This window comes from Chelon labrosus (genome assembly GCF_963514085.1).
Source record: "Chelon labrosus genome assembly, chromosome: 12".
Classification (NCBI taxonomy): domain Eukaryota; kingdom Metazoa; phylum Chordata; class Actinopteri; order Mugiliformes; family Mugilidae; genus Chelon; species Chelon labrosus.
In genome coordinates, this window is record NC_140345.1 from 12,455,250 (window position 1) to 12,478,011 (window position 22,762).

Sequence of the window (22,762 nt, forward strand, 5' to 3'; positions counted from 1 at the left end):
CTAATACCTGCAACCTTGATCAATGTGAAATGGTTACACTAAAAAATATATGAATTGATTAATACTGTGGTAATATGACCAAGCGCCAACCTTTGTTTTCAAAATAAATGACTAGAGAGTTAGGACTTAGACATCAAAAAAAATTTTTAAAAAAAAATCACAAACCATAATGAAAGGCTTTGGCTGCTCTTTGTGTTTTGGAAAGGTTTATAGATAGGCGAGTTTACTGGAGAGAAACATATTGTAGAGAAAGAGAGACAGGGAGAGAGGGAGAGAGAGGAGGTAGCAGAGGTCATTAGAAGAGTTATTGCTCTGATAGAGGAGAGTGGGAGCAGTCCCAGGGCATTTAATTCTCCCTCTTCCTCCTGCTCTCTCAAGATTGATCGTCTTTGTAGTCTTTTGAATCTCTTCTACTGTTCCTATGGTAACACACTAGGGTAACACAATATTAGTGTATTAGGCTTATCTCTCCTCTGGCCGTCATCCAGACACATCCTACTCTTTTTTTTTCCTCCTCCTATCTGTGTAATTGAATTGTAAATGCTCTGTTAGGCCTCCCATAAACATATGCACTCACTAAATGGCTGCAGGCCCCCTAACCATGCAACTTTCTGGTTAGTTGGCCATTCAGACTTGAGGCACAGCAACCAAATGTGAATCAATTGAGATTCTGCTCCCTGATGTCTGAACACAACTGATGGAATTCCACGATTGTGGACAGAAAGTGAGAGACTAATTGTGTTATCCGGGTGCAATCTCCAGCATGGGTTTCATAAGCATAGATGGGGTCTCTAATGTCTGAAATATCCTCGCACGGGCCAGGTCGATAAATACGGCCTTGCTATCGGATAACTGGGCCATGATCAGGCCCATGTGTCCCCTGCGACGTTCTCAATCCGGCTCTAATCGCATTACCCCAACCATGTTGACTTTCCGCCAATGGGAAATCTCCGCACTGTAACCCCACACCTCGGAGGAACGGACCTGGATGCACTCCTTCTGCTCAGCGTTTACATTGTGAGAGCGGAGAAGCGGATTGAGTGGGACTTTGATAGACATGAAGGAAATAGATAGACATGCAGAATGACCCGGGGAGTTGAAAGGCGAGAGACTGTATTGATGTTTTAAGGGGCCACGGAGTGATTGAGTGTAAGTTATTAGAAGAATTCTTTGTGAAAACTTGGCCTAGTTTCCTTTGTCTTCCTCCATGTGTGCATGCATGTACGTCAATACTGGTGTGCTTGTGATTGTTTGATATTTTGTGGTAACTGCAGGCATCTGTAGCAGGATTATCCCTCCCATGTCAGAGAAAGCATGCCCAGAGCCTGGGCTAATGAAGGCTAATTGATTTTGTGGTGGGCCAGAGCAGTAGGGAGGCCTGTCTCTGGTGTAAATAGTTAATGAGCCAAAGGACTGCTGTGGCCCCTTGGGGACTCATATCTCGCTCTAAGCTCTCTGTTTGTGCTCTCTGGGCCAAAGGCTCTATCTGCATCAGTGCCCATCTTTGTTCTCTAGATTTTCTCCTTAAGTGCCATCGTTTAAGTGGTACAGCAAAGCCTGATGGCGAAATAATCAACATGTATGTTTCCCTTAATGCTTCTAGTTTGTTGTCTGGGAGTTTTGCTGAGATTGGAATGTTTTATTAGTTTTGGTTCAAGTGTTTTTCTCTTCTAGCGAAGGACTGGGTGCTCATGGTGCCGGGTGTGGTTGAGCTCTTGCTCTGTTGTGGTCTGGGGAATTGAATGGTGAGTGTTGTGTGCTGGAGGTTGTGGGATAGTTGACCCTCACAGCGTGGAGGAAACGCAGCGGAGAGGAGGCCAAGTTCCACAGCGCGCCGGCCAAGGCATCACGTCACCACTCCGGGCCAGTTCTCCACAGGGCCTTGCAAAAACAACAAACAGACACACCGCCTGCTCCATCTCTGTGCCGTCTTTCTTGCACAGTGACACATTCTTAGGTAGCCGCACGTTTACGTACACACACACACACACACAGACACACACACAGAGACAGGTTAAAAACAAGAGTACAAACAATACCTACACGTGGAGAGGCACACTGTATAAACACACACGTTCCTGTCATGCTCACATTGTTGGATATCTTTGTATGATGAAAGGTGTTCTCTATCATTTTTCATCTCTGAAGGGAAAACCCAAACAAGCCCTTATCAAGCTCATTTTAAAAAACATCTTTGAATGCCAGCTACGGCACATGACTCAGCTCAGTGGGACCTTTTCAAAGTGGTGGACATTGTTTTTGTGTCTTTTTTAAATGAGCTCCATGCATTCCGTACATCCTGCCAGCTTGCTAATTTCAGACAGAGAGGCCTTGAAACGGTTTGGTGCTGGAGTATGAAAATGTGTTATTTGTTATCTTCCAATTATCTATTGTTTACATTGTTACTAAGGACAATAAATTTGTCACTAAGCATCAGGCTAGGTGCTGAGTTTTTTATGAGGTAAACAATACTATATGTTCTTTTGCTGCAGCCTGCTTGGCTGTGTAGCTGGCACTGGACTGGTGGATGACATAATTCCTGGCATGCTATAAATATGCTCCTTTTTACTTGGAGAGGGAAAAAACGTGCTTCTCTTAAAGGAACATTTCATAGCACACAGGACGACCAACAATCAAAGTAATTCTAGTGCACTGTGGCGCGTTTTATGTTTAATTTACACCACCGTTACTGTTCCAGCCCTTCAGTATAGTTATAGTATTGTAGCGGGCATTTGAATTAATAGGCCTAAATATCAAGTTTTGCCCTAAACAGTGAACCAAGAGCGCCATGTGGATTTTGTTCACAAATGCCAAGAAAGTAAAACTCACAAAGCAGTGTCAGATTTCATCTCAGTTTTCTTGCCCTTTAAACGCTGTGATTGATTGCGAGATTAGCTCAGTATGAAGCCATTTGTAAGCAGTTAAACCATTAGCATACGTGGTAAATCTATTACGTCTTCCATTCATTTTCTTCCGCCGTAGTAGGGGAGCACCTCTGGCTAAACCTCTTGTTGTGAGGAGGAGCAGCGCACACAATAGGAGTCTAACCCCAGGTTCCGTAAGCAACATCTGAATGAATGGTGGCATTGTGAGGGTATGATGTCACTGAGCACGGACGGTGAGCTAAGAGCACAGCTGAATCTGCGGACTGCTACAGCGAGCTCCGGATTATGTGTATGTGCACTGTATACAGTGTACATGTATATATGCTCATCGTCTGTGTGTGCATATGGCTTTGTTTGAGTGCACTGGCACGCTCTCTGGTACTCATTGTCCTCGAAGTCAAAACACATCTGCCAACAAAGTCGGTTAAAGTAAACCACGAAGGTAGAGTTTGCACATGATTTGTGGTAAAGACCAGTTACGTGTCATTAAATAAACGTGGGATGTGCAAACAAATAGGGACGCAGGACACATAGTGAGAGGTTACATGTATTGGATGCATTTTTTATGTAAACATAAGATGTTTCTGTCTATTGCAATGGAGGATAGAGGTTTTAACAGACTGGAGCGCAGGAGCCGCTGAATCAATATGTCCGCCAGTTTATTAGCGCTGAACACAGACCACAATTGGGGATATCGCTGCGTACTCATCAGAGACTCATCAGAGAGTCAGAATTTACATTTCAGGTCTTTTCAGGCGTCTTTACGTTTGATTAGTTACATGTGGGACACGGGCGGCAGTGGTGGCGCAGGTCGCCGCATCTGTTTGTCTTTGGACGACTGCGTGTTGTTTTAGGTGTGCTGGTGTGCGTGGAGGCCACTTGGTCACGGTTCAGGGCTCTTGAATAGGACGAGACTCCAGCGGAGCCAAGCTTGGCTCAACCTGCTGCCATCGCTGCACGGGCCGGACTGGAACCTCAAATCACGGGACTGGTGGTTTAAAAAGGATGTTTGGTCAGATTTTGAGTCTGACAAAGTTTGAATGGTTACAGTTTGGAACCACTTTTACTTTCTCTTTGAAAGGATTGCTTTTTAGGCATTTTTTATTTTTACAAGTTGGAACACAAGAAGCATCTCATGTGGGTGCCTTAACAATGTGTGAATCTAATCCAAATGATCGTTAAAATGTCTCGAAAAATACTGAAAAAGAGTAGAACAAGAACATGCTGCAGAACAAGCACTAGGAAACACTAGGAGAGATACTGGAAGAGTCTTTTTAAGCCCAAACAGAGCTCTGATGTTTCTAAATTATGTTTGACTCAGATCCTCACAGTTTTAATTTTGATGCCACATCTTGAGAGTACTGTCTTCACGCTCTGTCTCTTGTCACTCTGGGGCATTCTCTGTATTCAAGACTGTGACAGTGGATGTAGTGATAACTATGTAGGCTGCACTCGAGCAAGGCTTTACAAGAGAGGGAACAGTGGGGATATGCAGGCTGGAGTCAGAGGCCCATCCATTAACTTGACAGGGTGCAGAAGCTGCCAAGAGTATGAGCGCATGCTTTGGAGCATGCTCCTCAGTGGGCGTGTGTCTTGCTGCGCCCATACCGCCACGGTTCCTCCGAGCACCACCAGAGCGTCTGGCCCTGGCAGAACAGACAGCCTATGTCCATCTCCCCGTCTGCGTCTGGAACCACAGGGAAGCTCTGTTCTGCTCGGCTCTGATCAGCTTGGCCCAGAACCTGAGAGAGGAGAGAGGGGGTGACATTACAGCCCAGCGCTCCCATCAGACTGTCTGCCTCACCGTTCCCTGAGGAAATCAGTTTAACAGTCCCCAGCTCTTGGCAAGCAGAGGGAGAGGGGGAGGAGGAACAGGGAAGAGGTGTGTGTGTGAGAGAGAGAAAGAGAAGGGGGGATGTTACTGCCTCTCTGGGCGAGAGGGAAATCTAATAAAATTGAACTAATGGGGGTGTGGAGTTTTAGGGGACAGAGTGGGTTTTGCAGGCAGGCACTGGTGGGTAATGGTGGTGGTGGAGATGAGGAGGATGGAACAGGATCCTCTGAGTGCTTGGCAAAGCAGCACAGCCAGACTACTGCTTTCAACTGCAGATGGTGAACCCATGTTGGGTTTAGAGTGTGAGTTAGGAGGCCTGGGCTCACATAAAATACGGCCAGGAAAGTTACAGCTATGATATATTATGCAATTAGAAATGCTGTGTTCTTACACGGGACCACTGTGCTGGTCTTGTGTTAACAAAAAGCTGACAGCGACAGACAGAAGCTTTAATGTTTCTCTGCGGACGCTTTAATGGGAAGCGGAAGATCTCCATTTGAAACTTTGCTCTTTTTGCAGTTAAACTATGACTCCACAGACTGGTTAAATCTTTCTAACCTGCTGTAAGGCGCCAGAGGGCCACAGGTCCCCTGATAGTACACTGCTCCACTTTTAAGGGGAATAAAAGTGCTCACCCCGACCTCACTGAGTTTGATTTACCTATCCTTAGGCAGGCGTGGTCTCCCTTTGTACCTGCTCCGTGCTCTTTCTTTCTCCACCCAGGGTTAATAGATATGAAGTCATCTGGAGAGGAGAAACCTGAGTGTGTTCTCAGGACGTGCCCAGAGCACTCACAGGGACATCACTCAAAGTCCGGCGTGTCAGAGAGGAAGCAGCCATTAATAAATATCATTAATGGGTGATCACCTGTGAAACCACATAAATGAGAGAGGCCTAAAAAAAGGGAGTGGGAGTGGAGAGGTCAGGGGGCAAAGGTCTGAGAGGAGATAGCTTCCCTTCTGGGCAAAAGATGGCTGAATCAGGGATGGTACTTCAACAGTAGAAAATCAATACTGCTACTACTCTCAGTGCTCTGTAAGAATGTATGAAATCTAGTGTCAAATGCATATACTGTATGATACTGAAATGATTGTGGTAGGAGCTGGCCATGTCCTTATGGCGTTGCAAAGACCTCATCTTTCCGTTGTGTCTTTGCTGTGCTTTTTCATCTTCCAACAACAGCAGGGCAGACAGTGGTAGGATAGGCTCAATGCCATCCCATCTGTGAGCGCTCTGTTCTGCCACAGGCTAACACCTGCACCGGTTTAATGACTGTTTTCTGTGGCAGCCATGTTGCTGCAGGAGAAACGTATATGTATGTGTGTGTTATTAGAGCAAAATGCACATAGTGGTTAAGTTCTTGTGCTTAGCGGAGTCTGGAGAAATACAACCATGTGTTAAAGAGTCATTAGGAAGCTGATGAAGGTGTTTGAGAATCACAGCCTGCTCATCATCACGCTGCTAACGTCCTGCAGTTGCGTCACTGTGGTTGGAGGATACAAAGACTTAAAGTTTGGCTGAGCAGGGTTTAACTGAGCTGTGTCCCAACTTCAGATGGAGCAGAAGCAGCCACTTGTGCAGAGATAGCTTTAGGAGCAGGCTTGAAACACGGTAAGGGTTTCTCTTGTAACATGGCGTGAACTGTGGCTTTTTTTTTAAACGTTGTTTAAATGTTGTGTGCAGTTCAAACTACGTGACTGAAAAGCAGTTTTATTCGAGTAAATTTGTATCCATGAACTGTGAGGGTTCTGTCATCATTCATTTAAAGAGTAGACCATGAAACAAGTTTGAGTTTGGCTTGAGCGGAGTGTGTTGGTACCTTTCTGTTGTCTTTTCTTGCTCAATGTTTCTTCATATCTTGGATCAGTTTTTATATAAGATATATATTCTGTCTTGGTTCGACATAGGTTCAAATGTCATTCAATTTGATTACTTTGGGCTTCGTCTTAACAATCTGTACCCCTGAGCTCCTTGACCTGTCTCTGTATTCTGACACTCTCTGGCCTCTTTGCATGCAGGCTAATTCAATTAATAAACAGATAGTGCTGTACTGCCAGATGGACAGCTCCCAGAGACACTGATAAATGAGCGTTTGCTGTCTTGGGCTGATGGTGTGTGGGGAAGAGACACAAGAATCCGCCTAATCGCTTCCCCTCTCTCTCAATGCCCCCCCCGCCCTTCACCTCCCTTTCACTCTTTCTGTCCCTTCTCTCCCGGGTGCCTGGTTGAGCTCGGGCGACTCCAGATGCACACGTTACCCACAGACAGGCAACTTTGCATGGGTTATAAAAACAGAGCACGGAGGTAGACAGGCAGCCAGCAGACTCCCTTGGCTTCTGCTCATTTCAGGTGACTGCCTGCTCTTTGAGTGGCAGGAGCAAGTCATCTCCTGATTGGTTTTCTCTTTCACAAGAGGGTTGGCCTCACCTCTCTGGTGCATACGGGCAAGCTGAAGGTTTAAAGGAAGGTGTTTAGTTAGGGCTGTCAGCCTCAGAATTCATCCTGTGATTCAGAGAAGATGTCCTTGTCAACATCGCTGATCATGATTTATCTGTAAGCATTTCAAATCAATTTTCTGTTTTAGCTGCATATCAACTAGCTGTTTGTTATTTCTGCACATTTATAGCTAGTCAGTGCAAAACCTTACAGCATATACTGAATGTAACTGATTCATCTGATATTAATAATAACATTAAAGCAAGTTAGAGGCTTCACAGTTCTGCTTCTTACCCTCAATAAGTCTCTGTTTGAGTGTAACGCTATGGACAGCTGCAGGCTTGAGGACACCCGCTGTGTGTTAGTGTAAACTCCGTGGTATTTTAACCCTTTGAGGAAGGGCTGTGGCTCCTGAGACTTTGCGGTGCGGTGATGGCATATCGCAGGGGTAAGGGTGTGAGTACACTGAGATAACATGTGATATGTATGACATCATAAAAGAGTAAAAAAGCAGCATTCACACTGAAGTACAGCTGACTTTAAAAAAAAAAATCAAAAAAAACAAAAATCATGCAGCTCCAGAAATGTACTTGTTTCACAATGTCAGGCATCCCTTTGGTATGACAAACAGAAACTGTAGCAACCAGAACAGGCTCGGCAAGGTCGTAATTTCACTGTGCTGGTTTCATGTACAGTCCTCTGCATATGTGCACATGCAAAGTAAGGAAAACCAAGTTAAGACCACTAAACTGCTTCAATCCTTCTACAAATACATATGTCATTTGTAAATATAATGCAACCCAGCCGACTATACTGTTCTTTTGAATTTCCCATCTTCTAAAATGATTTATTTGACTGTGCCTCCTCCCTGCTTGTAAAAAGCTTTCCACTCCGGACAGTGTGAGAGGGGAGTGGAGGGCTGATGTTGTGCTCTGGTCATGTCCTAGCATTGTGATCCAGACCAGCTGGATGCCATTCCCTATGGGAATCATGAATGTGAAGGTTGTTAAAAGATACGGAGCCTTGGACTCGGGGTGGACTTACTGACAGCAGCTGGGAGAAGGGGGAAGGGAGCAGAGAAAGAAAAGAGAGTACTGGGAAAGAGCGGAGAAAACTTTGTGGAATTCACAACAGTAGCCTTGGAATGGATGTCTTTGGTTCCATTTTTTTTTGCTGGTAACTTTTGACTAAAAGTGATTATGAGATGAAAGTCGTATTAGGGTTTTTTTATTTGTTAAATAAAGTCTGCTGTGTCAAGACTCCTGCAACCTGTTAGAGGCTATTAAAATGCAAATATGAAGTGCATTTCTTATTTATGTCTAGGTTTGTGCTGGGCTTCTGCTCTTGTGGTTGTCTTTATGTGGTGCCCAGGTAAACAGGCTCGAAGGAGAGGTGCATTTGGTAAACATGAGGAACACAGGCGCACCTTTAGTGTGCCTCTCTCTGGTCTCCCTCCCAGACTCCTCAGAGACACCGTCCCAGTCAGGGCTAAGTAGACCACACAGTTAAAGCAACAAAACTTTACTGCTGGGTCAACAGCGAGGGAGCAGTCTGAGGCTCACACCTCAGCAGCGAGCTCATCTCACCGGCCGGCATCCAGACACACGCACAAACATGCTTAGGAGAGAGAGAGAGAGAGAGAGAGAGAGGGAGAGAGAGAGAGGGAGAGAGAGAGAGAAGCCATTAGGAATATGAAGAGGAGGGACTGGTGTGACAGCAATCATGAAAGCTAAAGAGCGAGAATGACAGGACTGAAGGAGAGACAGAGGACAAGGAGCTTTGATTTGTTTTCCTGACATATGGATTTATGGAGCCATTTCTCATCTCGTAGTCTCATGGCACACGAAGCCACTCTCTAACTCTTAATCAGCACACTGATGGGGATTAACATTAAAACATAAAAGCAACACTCACAGAGAACGGCGTTAAATGTTGTCTTCGGTGTCCAATTTGTCCCCTCAGAGGCTAAAGGCTGCACTTTCACACCACCCCGGTGCCATCACCAACGGCAACATGAACTCCATGGGCCACATGATGGAGATGATGTCATCACGGCAGGAGCAAGGCGGCCACCATCACATGCACTCGCACCCGCACCAGCACCTGCAAGCCCCTCCCCACGCGTACCAGCACCACGGACACCACCACCACAGCCAGGGCCACGGCCAGGGCGGACACCACCACCCGCAGGCGCACAATCCCCACCACAACTCACACAATCCACACCTCCTCCCGGGGCACCCGCACCAGACCTCACCGCACCCTGCGATGCACTCCGCTTCACAGGTAGGCAAAGCACATTCTCGGGGGGGGGGGGGGCTGAAGCTTTTAGACAGCCAGCCCGAAGACAAAGCCACAAGTTCAATAACACATTAACTACACTGCACATTAAAATCTCTCACACTGCTAGAAGCCATGTTTGTGAGCCATGACTAAAACAAACCGGGCTTTAGTAGCCCTTCGAGTAGTTTTGAAGTCAGCTATTAGTGGTTTAGTGTAGAGGCAAGGCTGAAATGATGCTGAAAATTCGCAGTAAGTCAGCGAACAAACACATTTTCCCTTGCTGCGGCAATAATGCCAAGTAGTTTCCTGGCATGCGTCTCAAAGGTTATTTTTTTTTCCTTCAGGTTGGTCAGCTACAGGTCAGTGCTGAACTCCTGCCATAGAGGGAAGGGGTCATGAAGGGGGCATTAAGTGGCTTTCATAAAAGATGCTCAGGGCTGTCTTTTGGAAACTTTGCTACTGGTCCTCCTACAAAACCAAGCTACAATTATACACCCACAACTCTCTCCAGGTGCAGGAGAAGTTTCATAAACGCTTGTTTTGTCAGTGAACAGACAGCCTTGGCTAGTAATCATGGAACATCTTAGCTGTGAATTGATTTGGTTTAAATTTAAGTTAGGAAGTTCTGCTCACAGCAATAAAAATAACGTGATGTGAGACACTTTGTCCTTGCATTGTCTAATGCCCTTCGCATTGCCAAGCACTTTGGACGAAGGGCAGTCCGACATCAAGAAATGCAATTCACTGTATGTTCCAAATGTACCATTAAGGCATTAAAACAACACTCTCTGTATGCACAGCGGCCATTAAAGCAGCTTGTATTTTCCGTGGTTCTCATAAAAATGGTAATGATCTGAAGGCTGAAAACACTTGACCTTGCCAAGTATATGTCAAGATCTGTCAGCGCACAGAAACGGGCCTTTTGACTGTGTCTGGTGGTGTTAGTCTGAGTGGAAGTGGGCGTTGGAAAACTGCCTCCTGACACCTCTTTAACAAGGTGGGCACGGTGGTGAATCAACCCAGTCAGTCAGTCAGTCATTCACTCTTGACGCCCATAGTCCAGCTCACAAGGCCGTGGTATGACCAGATGTTGTTTTGGGGGAAGTTGCCAGACATTAAATAGCTGCAGGAGGTAATGTATAGATGCTTGTCTGCCACCTTAGAGGATAGTAGTGTTGTGACAGCAGACAGGTGACTGGATGTTTTCCAGCTGTGTCAGAATGGTTACACATCTGTTAGGACGGTAGCAGACAGATGCTGTCTCATCAGAGAACTCAGTAATGCTGATCCCTTGTTCCCTGGGTTCCAGATGTCACCTGCCACCCAGCAGATGCAGCCCACTCAGACGTTGCAGTCCCCGCCACCCAGCGGCGGGCGGCGCAGGCGAGTTGTGGACGAGGATCCGGACGAACGTCGGCGGAAGTTTCTGGAGCGAAACAGAGCGGCCGCAACAAGATGCAGACAGAAGAGAAAAGTGTGGGTGATGTCTTTAGAGAAGAAAGCAGAGGAGCTCACTCAGACCAACATGCAGCTTCAGGTACAAACTGAACCAGTGATGTAATGTCTTTCAAGTTTTTGACAGCATTTGTCACAGTAGGTTGATGTTGTTAATGTCACCATTGAAAACAGTTGTATCATCTTGAACATGGAGTAGTTCCAGTGTAAATGCACTTGATAGTAGTTAAGATTGAATTTACTGTTCAAATCTTATTAGTCAAAGATAAAAGTTGGATGTGGATTCACTTAAGACTTAAGTTGTTTTTCTTTTGCTTCAGAACGAAGTGACCATGCTAAAGAATGAGGTGACCCAACTCAAGCAGCTTCTCCTCACACACAAGGACTGTCCCATCACCACTATGCAGAAAGAGTCCCAAGGTTACCTCAGTGAGTAGCTCATCCATAAACACACACACACACACGTCCACTTGGGAATTTGAGCGTTCGTCTGTAGCGCTACAGTGGAAATGTATAAACTCTACAGACGTAAGTCTGATGGACACACAGTGACTGCCAAAAGCCTTCGCTCCAACGTGCTGGTATCCAGCTCCCACGCGTGCTGAAGGACTCATCCGTTGACATATGGGTGTTGCACACTCTGGTAGCCGGCCTGGACTGGGAGGGTTTAGTCTGAATCCCTTTTGAGACTTATTTTTCCATCTGACAGCACCTCTGCGCGCAGAGGCAGCCGAGACTCTACGTGGGAAAGACATCACTGGCCGCACATTCGTGTCCAAATTCTCACGGATGCCCACGGATCTCGCTAATTTTTGGACTGTGTCTCGGCTCAGCCGCACATGACATCAGAGCCCCACCCTTTGATACAGATTCGAGTGACATTTCCATGTAATTAGGATAAGGCACCTCCCTGTGTGGCTTTAGCGCAGGAAAATAAGGCTCACATCCCCCTTGGCTGAATGGTTCTTTTATACAGAAGAAAGCCAACTCCCAGACTGGGCAGGACTGACTTTCATTGATGAGTCCAGCTTGTGTACAGATGTCACCTTCAATGTGTCAGACATGTTTGCGGAGTTGAGTGATTTACTTTTCCATTTTTGTGTTGTCCATCCGGAATGACAGAAGTTATGTGAGAATTATGTGAGAGTGTGTTATTTGTCTTGAATACATGTTGCTCTGCTAATAAAGCTGTTTTCTACAATGATAATATTTGGGTCTGCGTCTATTTTGCTGTTTTGTCATTGAGTTATGTTTTGACATACCCGAGTAGACCTTGAAGATCGTAGTATTTATACTTACACTCACGCACACTCTATACACATGCCGTCTGTCCTCACTGATGTCCGTTCTGTCTCCTCAGGTCCAGAGAGCAGTCCGGCCGGCAGTCCAGCCCCAGCATGCTCCCAGCAACAGGTCATCCAGCACAACACCATCACCACCTCCACCACGACTATAGGGGGTAACAGCGTGCACGGGCAGGCGAACCACCGCACAGACGTTAACCCCATCCACTAGGGACAAGAAGAGACTAACCTCGGCTGCCCCCCCCCCCCCCCCCCCCAACCCCAACATCACCATCACTGCCCCTGCTTTCCGAGGGCCGCCAGCTAAACATGCTGCCCCCTCCCCTCCATCAAGAGAAACCTCAAAGGCCTGTGAGGCTGTTCTTTATACAGTAGCTACAGTATCTATTTTTATAGACAAACCCTATTAACGCATAACTGTTCTATGGTTTGTTGGCTCTTTTTTAGTTTGCTTTTTTGTGCTTAGCGGTAAGAAAGCTTTGCTAATCTTCTACACCGTTTCAGTAACTTTTTGTCCGTTGCGTAATGGTACAAAACCGACCACGGCGTTCGTGGAACCAGAGGAAAGAGCCTCGCACTGTCACCTCCACCTCCACCCTTACATCTCTAAATCCCTAATGGACTGAGTAACAGGTCAAATCATCGTCTGTGTGCCACACGCGGACAGCGTGTTGAAGACACAAAAACGCGTGTAACATACAAAAAACTGTTGTTGTTTAGCTTGTGTTTTTTTTTTTTTTTTTAAATTCAAACTGTCGCCATGATGTCTTGATGACTAGAATATGCAAGCAGGAGTAATGATCCTTTCCTTTCCTAGCAACACATATGACTGTTAACGTTCCCTGTCAGCCGTGTTCTCAAAGAGCTTTATGAAATACAGCGTGGCAGCGAAAAATACCATGTGATCAAATGGAAGCAATACATTACAGTATTGATCGTTTTCTCTACTGTACGCCCACATTGTGATCAGAATGGCCAAGGAAGCTGTTTACAGCTACAGAACTGTACACTGTGATACCGGTTGAGGCAGCTCAGGAGTTGAGACCAACTCCTCCGCTCTCCAGGACCAAATGAAGCTTTAAATCATTGAATCCTCTCTCTTTGTGTGCCTGTTGTGTGTTTGGATCCATGTTTTGGTTTGAAATTCCAAATGAAAATAACATTTGATTGATTGTGTGTGTGTGTCTGCAAAAGTTTTGCGTGGGAATATTCTATATTTGTTCGTCCTTCCTTCCTCTGCTGAACAAAGTTCAGTGTTTTTATTTTTTTTTTTAAGTGTGAGAAAGTCATGGAGAAGATTTCTGAGCATCTTTTTTTAATTTTACTTTTTAACTGGCCTCCTGCAACTGGTAGTTCCTAATGAGGAGCAGCTCATGTCTGTACTTTCCAAGATGTCACAACGTGCCTGATTCTTCCAAATCTTGGTTGGCTTAATTTAAACAGCTTGCTATGGCCACCTAAACTAATTGTTTTACTGGCTTTCTCATACAGTAGATAGGTTGCATGTAAAGCCAAAACTCATCTTTTCTATCTCCCTTCCTGCCTTGAAACTTACTGCCTTCTCATGTTGACCACAACCCCTCTTTCTTCCCTCCTCCCCATGACCAGGAATGTCGGTTCATTAGCATGATGACTACAATGCACTGTGTTTTACAGTAGGATGGATGAAATACATTCCACTGACAGGTGGAGCGATCGCAGCGCTGTCTATGCACTTTGTCCTCTGTCATGCCAGAGGGTAGAATAGCCATATTAAGGTCAGAGAAATTCTCAGAGACCCCCCCACCCCTCCCTCCCCGCGTCGTCTTCACTCACCAGCGAGAAACTTAACTGTGTTTTGGCTTTATGGAGAGACTGTGCCTGGCTTCATCACACGCATATAGATAGAATAACGGAAACCTAGAGCTTGTACTGCAAGGCTCAATCAAGCCATCGGATGTGATGTGTGCCCTATTGTTAGCCGACTGGTAAAATTTGGATGTGAATAGAAAACTTCTGTTCACACAGTCGGTTACATGAAAGTTTTTTTTTTAGGGCATTTGAAGTGTCATGTCATTTCTTTACTGTGGAGCGTGCAGTTTGGTATGTGTGTCCAGTCAAAGATGTTCTCTCTTTAAAGGGCTTTGTCGTAGCAACCCTCTGAACTAAAGCTTGCCTTATTACCAATATTTAGACTACACCATTCCAAATTAACCTCTTGCATGTGGAAATTTGTCGATGACCTCAAAACACATTGAACTGGAATAATTAAGAGGACCTTCAGATAAGTATAGATAAAGACTGTTAATGTGTAGGCAGACGAAAAGGACAGACGGAAGTGCAGCGTGAGTGTGGATTGTGTGTGCGAGCTGGAGAACAAATCCTGCATATTAACGGTGTTGTAATTGTATTATTTTAAATCTAAAACTATAAATATTGTACATAATATCATTAATTTCTATAATCCTGTACATGTACAATGAAACCACCTTTCTTTTTGAAGGGAGTATAAAGTGTGGTACGTCTGTAAATAATCTTTGCGTAGCACTTGTTGCCTTTTGTTGTATGTCGAGGCTCATTTCAGCGCTTAAATACATTGTTGATATGTGATGAACTCATGAATTCATTCTTGCCTGCATAACTTCATACATTTTTGTTTTTTCTGCGTATGTAATTACATTGTCTTCATATTATTTTGCATTTGTACAGATGTTAAAGTATCACTGCAGTTACATTGCGGTATGAAAATAAAGCACTTGTTCTGTAACATCCAAGCAACTTATCTTCATTGTTCTTGGAACCCGCAGTGACACAGCTACGGTGCGACCCGTAGAAACAATTCCACGAAAGGAAATTAATGATCGAATCAAACAGATGCTTGTCCTTGAAAAATAACTGCTCATTAAATAGTTAGATGCTTTAAAGGTTTAGAATACTCATTAATTATTGAACCGTCTAGACAGCTTGATAGATGCCTGATGAAATAACATGGCCGTAAACTTCAGTGCACAAACATCTTTGTGGAATCCTGTCAAAATGCCAAATCAGATAGATGCAGTGAGACAATTAAATCTTAAACCACAACAACGAAACAAACAAGCTCCAATATAAAACTGCGTTGTGTAAGAAATTCATTTCCGGCAGCTTACATTCAGAGGAAGATCTACACTTTATTCAGAGAAATTGAAGAAGAATTTATTAATTTTCAGGAACTACATTCAGATTATTTTAACTTTTTAAAAAGCAGTGTACGACCAACGCAGCAGCTCTTTTGAATGCAATCATTTTTTTTTTTCTTTGTTGGTCAGCAGTGAAATTTCTCTGGAGTACAGTGACCCCTAGTGTACAGTTTGTTGATTTATCAAAAAGTACACTTCAGAAACATCTGTCGCCACATGTTTTAAAACAGTGTCACAGAAGCCCAAAAATCAAGGTTGATTGGCCACAAAATTCTGCCTTCAATCTGATGTAGAAAAGCATTTTTATTTCAAGACGATTCTCCACTTTCAATGTTTCTTTTGAAGCAGTAAGTGTTTTTCAGAATCAAACTCACCCAAATGAAAAAGTAATTGTACCCTCATCCCAATTAGTTACCTAGCCACCTTTACTTTAGCAGTGATCTTCACCCCACCACTCTTCTGGGCCTTGTTTAGACCAAACGTAAACATGGTTTGAGGAGTCATGAACTATTTACAGAGATGAGAGAGGCCAGCAGTTCCTTGGATGTTTTCGCGATGAGTTGTCATCAAGTCCTTCTGTGTCTCCATTTGTCTGTACACCAGCTCCTTGAAGATATAGGTTAGATTAAGAAGATCTATTCACGTGTTCTGTCTTGATTCCTCCTCCTTGCTCTCAGCTCAGAGTTGAGACCTTTCCCAAGTTGTTGGAACAACATTTCAGTCACTTCCTTCCTGATTTTGGCGTTGTGCAATACAGGTGAAACGTTTCCAACTCGTTTGTGAAAATAGTCCATTTATGGATATAATTCGACAGGGCTGGACGTAATCGGGCTTTGTTCTAGTCCTTGGCTTTGTTTTGTGTTGGATCGCATTTGAAGACCTGATGCAGTTCAGAATGAGACAGAAGTCACGAGGGGGTCGAATACTTTATCACAGCACTGTATCCTTGTGTTTGATCTTTAAGCGCGGGCTTAAAGATGAAACGCGGCGCGACATGGATCCAAAGAAAAACATGAATGAGTCCAAAATTGAATCTGATAATCGGACTGAACTGCTGATTTGATTTCACGTCATCCTTTTTAGTACTTGAAACAAATATGAAATGTATGCAGCAGCTCAGTGGTCAGATCAGGTAAGGAGAACTTGCACTAAATAATTTGCAAGACAGCAGAGAGCAGACAAAAGGTAAAACCATAAGTCAATAAAATCTGCTGCGGCTGCAAAAAAAAAAGTACAAAACACAACAATATGCTGATTTACTGTGGTTGTGACAATCAGTTTTTACAATCAAGTTAATGATGAATGTGTTCTTTAAATTGCAAGTCCATTATTATTCCAGCACCAGCACCAGCACCTTTCATACGAAGCCCTGTGTTGAGAAGAATCTGTCTATCATATCGAAGGACCTCGCCGGCTGGTCGTAAGGAAGAATGTGTCCCCCTCCTCGTATGATGACCTGTGTGACAGGACAGCATTAAACAGGGTTAGAACATCCTAAATAAGTATTCATGTCAAATGTGCATCAACTACTTGAACGTCTGCTCACCTGGTAAAACTCTCCAACCTGTCGAACGTAACCTGCCACCTCTGTGTCGGTGGGCTGGATCTTCCAGTGGAAGCGAGGGGCTTTTTTGTACTCTGCAGCGCCGGTCCAGTTGACAGTAGGAAGGAACCTCTCAGTCAACGGAGCAGCTACAATTACGTCCAGCTGACCACTGTAGATCAAGACCTGAACATAAAATATATTTAATTCGCATCAGTTAATTTTCATGCAGGGTTCAAGACAATTTATATAGTCCCAATGCTCTCAAATCTGCAAAATGAGCATGCGGCTATTGTGTTGTTCAGACGAAATACAAAAGCAGTGGATGATCCTGCAGCCCTCACCCTATAATTATCCATCAGCACCCCCAGCCACGGTTTGATGCTCTTCATGACATCCTGCACGAGGTGCTTCTCCACCTCTGAACCGTCGTGGAATGTCAGATTGCCCACGTGGATGGCACGCCGCACGGCTGGCAGAGTCACGAACTGGGAGAAGTACTCCTGGTCTTTAGGCTCCTGTGGTGTACAAAAAGAAAAGGGCTGGGTTACTTATACTGCTATAAACCATGACTGGTTTAATTGGGTAAGATAAAAGCACAGGCAGCTTTGAGCACCTGACAAGTCATGTAGTTGAAGTAGTTGGTGCAGCCTGTAGCATTTTGGAAGAACGAGGGGTAGGGATCCACATCACCATTCAGCAAACTATCAAAAACCTGAGGAGAAACGTTAATAGTATGCATTTTCATTTTATTTTGAATATTTTAATGTTTGATGAATTTGAGTTTTAAGAAACGTGTGCATCATCTCTTACCTTAAAAGCCTCCACCCACTTCTGCTGTTGGATGAACTGAACTCCAAGGTCTGTCTGTTTGTCGACGTACTGTTTCTGGAGCTCATCTATCATTCCTGTTTGATACAGGAACTCCCCATAACCACCCAGCATCTGAGGTGGAGAGGTTAAAAGTCACTGTATACGAGTTCCACATCCACATGTCAACAACCGCAATAATAAATGCACAAACACAGAGTGTGAATTATGTGAGAAGGAGAAACTAACCAACAACTCTGCGGTTAAGAAACTAATGCGGTAACTAATTGGATGAGATGAGATTATATGAATGAAATCAAATGAATTGACATTATCTGGTTGAGATAAAATGGAAATACGGAATAGAATAAGGTTACGGGGATGAGATTAGATGAACAATGGCATTTTGGATGCCAGACAAAATAGGAAATACGTAACACTTCTGGAGAACTGTATGAGTCAATGTTCTGCGGAATGAAAACGCTGGATACACACCAGCTCTGGATCGCAGAGTCCGTCACCAATGGCCATCCCCTTCAAGTTGATTTTCACCTTGGCAGTGGGGTTGTTTTTATGGATGTAGTAAGAAACGGCAGGAACATACTTCCCTGCATATGACTGCACAGAAAGAGAGAAAGTAGTCAATAGTGAGGACTTGTTAAGATAAAAAAACATTAGATGACACATTTATAAATGTCCTTTATGATACAGTCAGCTGTGTCGTTGTTTTGTTAAGTATAAAGAGCCACTTGTGTAATACAGCTATGTAAAGAAAATATTAAAATTAAGAGGAACAATGTACCTCTCCAGTCGCATAGAAGTCATTGGACTGATATTCAGGAAAGATCTGGAAGAACTGCGTTAAAGCACTTTTAAAGGAAGGGATGAGAAGAATAAAAGAGTTTACAACAATCAAAACACCAAGAGAAATGACTATAAATGAGTCAGATGACAGTGATTTACCTGTACAAATCTCTGCCAACATCATCCTGGTTCTTAGCAAAACCATCGTCATATTCAGTGAAGCTGAACCCTGTTCCAACCTGTAACAACAAATACAACCATAGGACACCCTGAGTGGACGATGTCTTCAAAGTAATTGTGCCTTTTCTGTCTGAGGATTCATGAGGAATACGTACTGGATTGTCAATGTATAAAACTGAGTATCCGCTCGTCCAAGCGTAATCCCTCAAACCGACTGCAGAGACGGGAAAAGAGAGCAATGCTCTAACACAAACTATATAGGAAACACAGGCATTACACACCATGTTTTCGTCTGCTGCAAAACACTTCTTACCAGTCAAGTTCTTGTACACCACATATGGTCCGTGTTCGACAAAGAGGCCGAACATGGAGGTGCCACCGGGGCCGCCCTGCAGCCAGAGCAGGACTGGGGCTTTCTCCGGGTCCGCCTGTCAGTCAGATCGGAGCAAAGATTAAAAATATAAAAGATCTCATCATCATCATCATCTAATGGTCACTTTGGTTAATTAGCAAGTTACAGCACTTCATTTGAACATCACAAGTGATAGTAATTAGAATTGAATTTGAACAGGTTGTGAATGGGGTTTGGGAGTCATCAGACTGCAGACACGTGGCAAATATTCAGAGTACAATCTTATGGCTAAACTATACTGCTAGTAGTCTGTGAAGATTCTCAGTCGAACAGGTTTCATCGCTCATCTGCGTGGGTTGTTCAGTTCCAACTGACTGCTTTAGGAGTTTAGGCTTTTAATAGAAACCAGCTATTGTGTGTTAATGACCTAATACTAGCCTGCAATTATAAAGTGTGACCGTTGAATGAGGAGTCTACCGCCTCTGTTTATAGAGGTGTTTTGCCAAGTTTAGAATTTCAGAAGCCGCTTGGGTGAGCAGTCTTTAGGAAACCCCCAAAAGTCTAAATGTCTTGTTTTAGATATGCTACTAGTTGCTTTTACATTAGCAGCTACAATAACGATTTCCCATATTGAAATATACGATCCACCACAACATTAAAACCACTGAGAGGAGAAGTGAATAACATTGACCATCTTGTGATAATACAATGTTCTGCTGGGAAACTTTTGGACTCTGCATTCATGTGGATGTTACTTAGACATGTACCACCGACCTAAATCAGACCAGGCACCCCCACCCCATAGCAATGACACTCCTTGATGGATCTGGCCTCCAAATTCACTGCATCCCTAACTGATCAAGTATCTGTGGGATGATCCACAGAGGACCCTCCCCTCAACCCATAGGACCCAAAGGCCCCCCACTAACAACATCCTGTTACCAGACACCACAGGACACCCTCAGAAGGCCTATGTCCATTCTCTGATGAGTCACAATTGTTTTGGAGACACAAGGGAGACCGACACAGTATTAGGAAGGTGGTCATAATGTTATGTCTGATAGGTGTAAGTTATTATAAATAAGCGCGAGCACTCTGGGCAAGACAGAAGGTCTTAAAAACACTTTCAATACCACACCATGGATGTTAAATGTGTAGATGTGTGGGTGAAGAGTTTAATGAACATTATCTGTGTATATTGTAAAAAGTGGCTGCTCTAAATCGAAGCGTACTCAAAGAAGAAGAACTGAAAGGATGAACCTAAATGTTTGGGGACGACAACAATTGATAAGTTTGAGACTCAACAGCAGTCCCACAATACATTCATACATTATTAACACAACATGTAAGTCGTAATACTATTAAGCCACTCACACATTTTTCAGAAGCAAATTATGATTCCACATGAAACCTGTTCATTTATTTTGTTGCGTGAACATGGCACTGTCAAGAAGACTCACTGACCAAACACTAAACCTAAATGGCCACAGTGCCATCTAGTGGCCTGGCCTTTATTGTACAAATACAACGAAATTAAGGTGCTGTATATATAATAAAAGATTTTTATTTGGCAGCCACCTATCAGTACTATATTACCACACAAAACGTCTCCATACTCTGAGTTTTTCCCTTGTAACCCTAAGTTGAACCATACACTAATGCAACCAGCGCCTTTAACTGCATCAGCACTTTTGCAACAAAGGTTTATTTCTGTTTTATCGAATCTGTTCCAACATCCTCTTTTATTCTCTGTTTTCAGTCACTTACTGTGAAAAACAGGAACACATTAAGAAGGTTAATAAGTGAAGAAGAAATATGCAGGGACAAATCTGAAACAACCTCCTACAACTAGCTGTACAAAGCTGCACAGACGTGAGCTCAATCCTTCTAGTCGCAGATATGATCAGCCAAGGTGCAATAAATTTAAGAACTCATTTGTCGCTGCTGCTCCGAGCCTTTTGAACAACATGATGTAATGGTGCTGACTACATTTAGTACCAGCTGTGCTAAAAACGTGACCCTTGTGGATAATAAAGATCACCTTAAAATAAAAGGTGTTGTGAAGCTGCTGTCGTGGTAAAATGTTTTGTGCACGTGAGCGGCATGTGACTCTACTGCAGTCTGGTGTAGTGTAGCCATAGATGGTTACTGATTACTGTAGCCATAGAATTTATGGCTACAGTAATCAGTGACCGTCTATGGCTACAGTAATCATCAGGGATTCACCAATAAAGGTTCAAGTTCCCCAAAACAAATAGGAAAACACAAACTCACTCGGTCTTCCTGTGAGACTTTGGTTGAAAAAGATGTGACGTACAACAAAACATAACAAATCCTCCCGTTACAGCAGGCATCCCCTAAATGCAGCTGATCAAACACACAGTCACAAGCTGATGGAGGAACTAAAGCATCCCTCTGGTCTCCCTGACTGCAGAGCGAACAGTGATGTTCAGAAATCCCCTGCTGTAAAGAAGAAGTTGAGCCTACCATGTGTGCAGGGAAGAACCAAAAGAAGAGGTTGCTGTTGTATTTTTTGTTGACTGTGAGGTATCCAGCATAACTCTTGACATTGGCTCCTGGCAGGTCTCCCACCAGACTCAGTTTGCGGGCTGGAAGAACAAGGTGTCAACACGATGGTCACAAACGATCAGTAAACAATGCAGACTACAGTGTTAGCATTTTTTTTCACCTTCATCTATGGCACCCTTCTCCAGGTAAGGAGTGAGGAAGAGGGGGGAGCCCGGGTCGACTCCGTTCAGGCCGCTGACACGGTGAGATTTACGGCAGAAAAACGACGAGCAGCTCCGCGAGGTGGCGGAGTCCAGACAGGCCCAGAGTAACAGGAGCCCCAGAGTTTCCTTCAGCAGCCTGCGAGCGTTTACAAAACGTGTATCAGACTACTGGCAGACTGACCCAAGCTCTCTCAGATTACAAAACAGAGTCGGCTGCGGCACCATATGCTTCCCACTGAGGGCAGAAGACGTTAATATTTTAGTTTGTTGTTAAAACTTACCTCATTCTCTCTGTTGTTACAATGGCAAAACTATTTTCTCTGAGTTCAGCCTCCAATCACAGCTATAGTCACTGGACTAGTCTTAACAGGAACAGTCAGCGGCTGAAAACAGTGCACAGTAATAGTGAGTCACATGATCAGCTCTGTAGGTCACGTGATGGGTTGGATCACGTGATCTTTGTTGCTCTTCTTAGCGATTGAACCCTGAGCGAAGTCTTGCAGGAAACTCTTGGCATCCAATGCCCATATACAATTGAATCATTTATTTATTTGTTTGTTTCTGATAATACAACATTTTTCTTAAAATATATGTATTTAAACTTTCTACATTAGGCGACGAGACAAACAAGTGTGAACCATACACACTTTAATTGCCTTATTTATCATCTTGTAACAATAATGTTCTGCTGGGCGGGACCATTGGGTGAGACCCACCTAGACCAGACCAGACACCCCCATGTCTAATGGACATCCACAAAAAATGCCATAGAATTAACACTCCTTGATGGCAGCAGTCATCCCCAGCAGGAACAACTAAAAAAAAAACATGAAAATCAGCACAAGGTGTTGATCCTGATCCACAGAGGGTTAGATTGCTTGCCTGAAGGGACACAAAGAAATGTAGCAAAACAAGGTAATTCATCATTTAAACCTCATATGTTTGCAGTGTTGCAGTGGTGTGGCATTTGTGTTCTACTATTTAAA

The 22,762-nt window shown here is 44.0% G+C and overlaps 2 protein-coding genes across 4 annotated transcripts in view; one reads left to right on the top strand and one right to left on the bottom strand.

The window, feature by feature from the left end:
* The window catches only part of creb5b (cAMP responsive element binding protein 5b), a gene marked incomplete at its 3' end in the record, with an annotated part of 37,741 nt that extends 25,333 nt beyond the window's left edge, over positions 1 to 12,408 (top strand). For both annotated transcript variants that reach the window (XM_084556770.1, XM_084556769.1), the window contains 4 exons: positions 9,118 to 9,441; positions 10,748 to 10,975; positions 11,214 to 11,322; positions 12,254 to 12,408. In XM_084556770.1, the coding sequence (XP_084412896.1) occupies positions 9,118 to 9,441; positions 10,748 to 10,975; positions 11,214 to 11,322; positions 12,254 to 12,408 (816 nt within the window). The remainder of the gene's footprint in view (positions 1 to 9,117; positions 9,442 to 10,747; positions 10,976 to 11,213; positions 11,323 to 12,253) is intronic.
* Positions 12,409 to 15,643: 3,235 nt separating this feature from the next.
* Positions 15,644 to 22,188, bottom strand: cpvl (carboxypeptidase vitellogenic like). 2 transcript variants are annotated; one of them, XM_084556863.1, is made up of 14 exons: positions 22,058 to 22,188; positions 21,734 to 21,912; positions 21,532 to 21,653; positions 19,006 to 19,120; positions 18,848 to 18,906; positions 18,672 to 18,751; positions 18,511 to 18,577; positions 18,204 to 18,326; positions 17,712 to 17,843; positions 17,515 to 17,613; positions 17,243 to 17,416; positions 16,902 to 17,084; positions 16,710 to 16,811; positions 15,644 to 16,235 (listed from the first exon to the last, which is right to left on the bottom strand). In XM_084556863.1, the coding sequence occupies exons 1-13, from the start codon at positions 22,060 to 22,062 to the stop codon at positions 16,713 to 16,715; spliced, it is 1,437 nt and encodes a 478-aa protein (XP_084412989.1). In that variant the 5' UTR covers positions 22,063 to 22,188; the 3' UTR covers positions 15,644 to 16,235; positions 16,710 to 16,712. The 2 variants fall into 2 exon arrangements, with proteins under 2 accessions (XP_084412989.1, XP_084412988.1); XM_084556862.1 differs by having other exon boundaries at positions 15,644 to 16,811.
* Positions 22,189 to 22,762: the final 574 nt, after the last annotated feature.

Excerpts from the sequence above, each read along its gene's own strand:
- cpvl (XM_084556863.1), bottom strand. Across the intron at positions 19,121-21,531 it reads GGTTCTTCCCTGCACACATG|GCGGACCCGGAGAAAGCCCC; the intron begins GTAGGCTCAACT and ends TCTGACTGACAG. Across the intron at positions 17,417-17,514 it reads TCAACTACATGACTTGTCAG|GAGCCTAAAGACCAGGAGTA; the intron begins GTGCTCAAAGCT and ends TGTACACCACAG.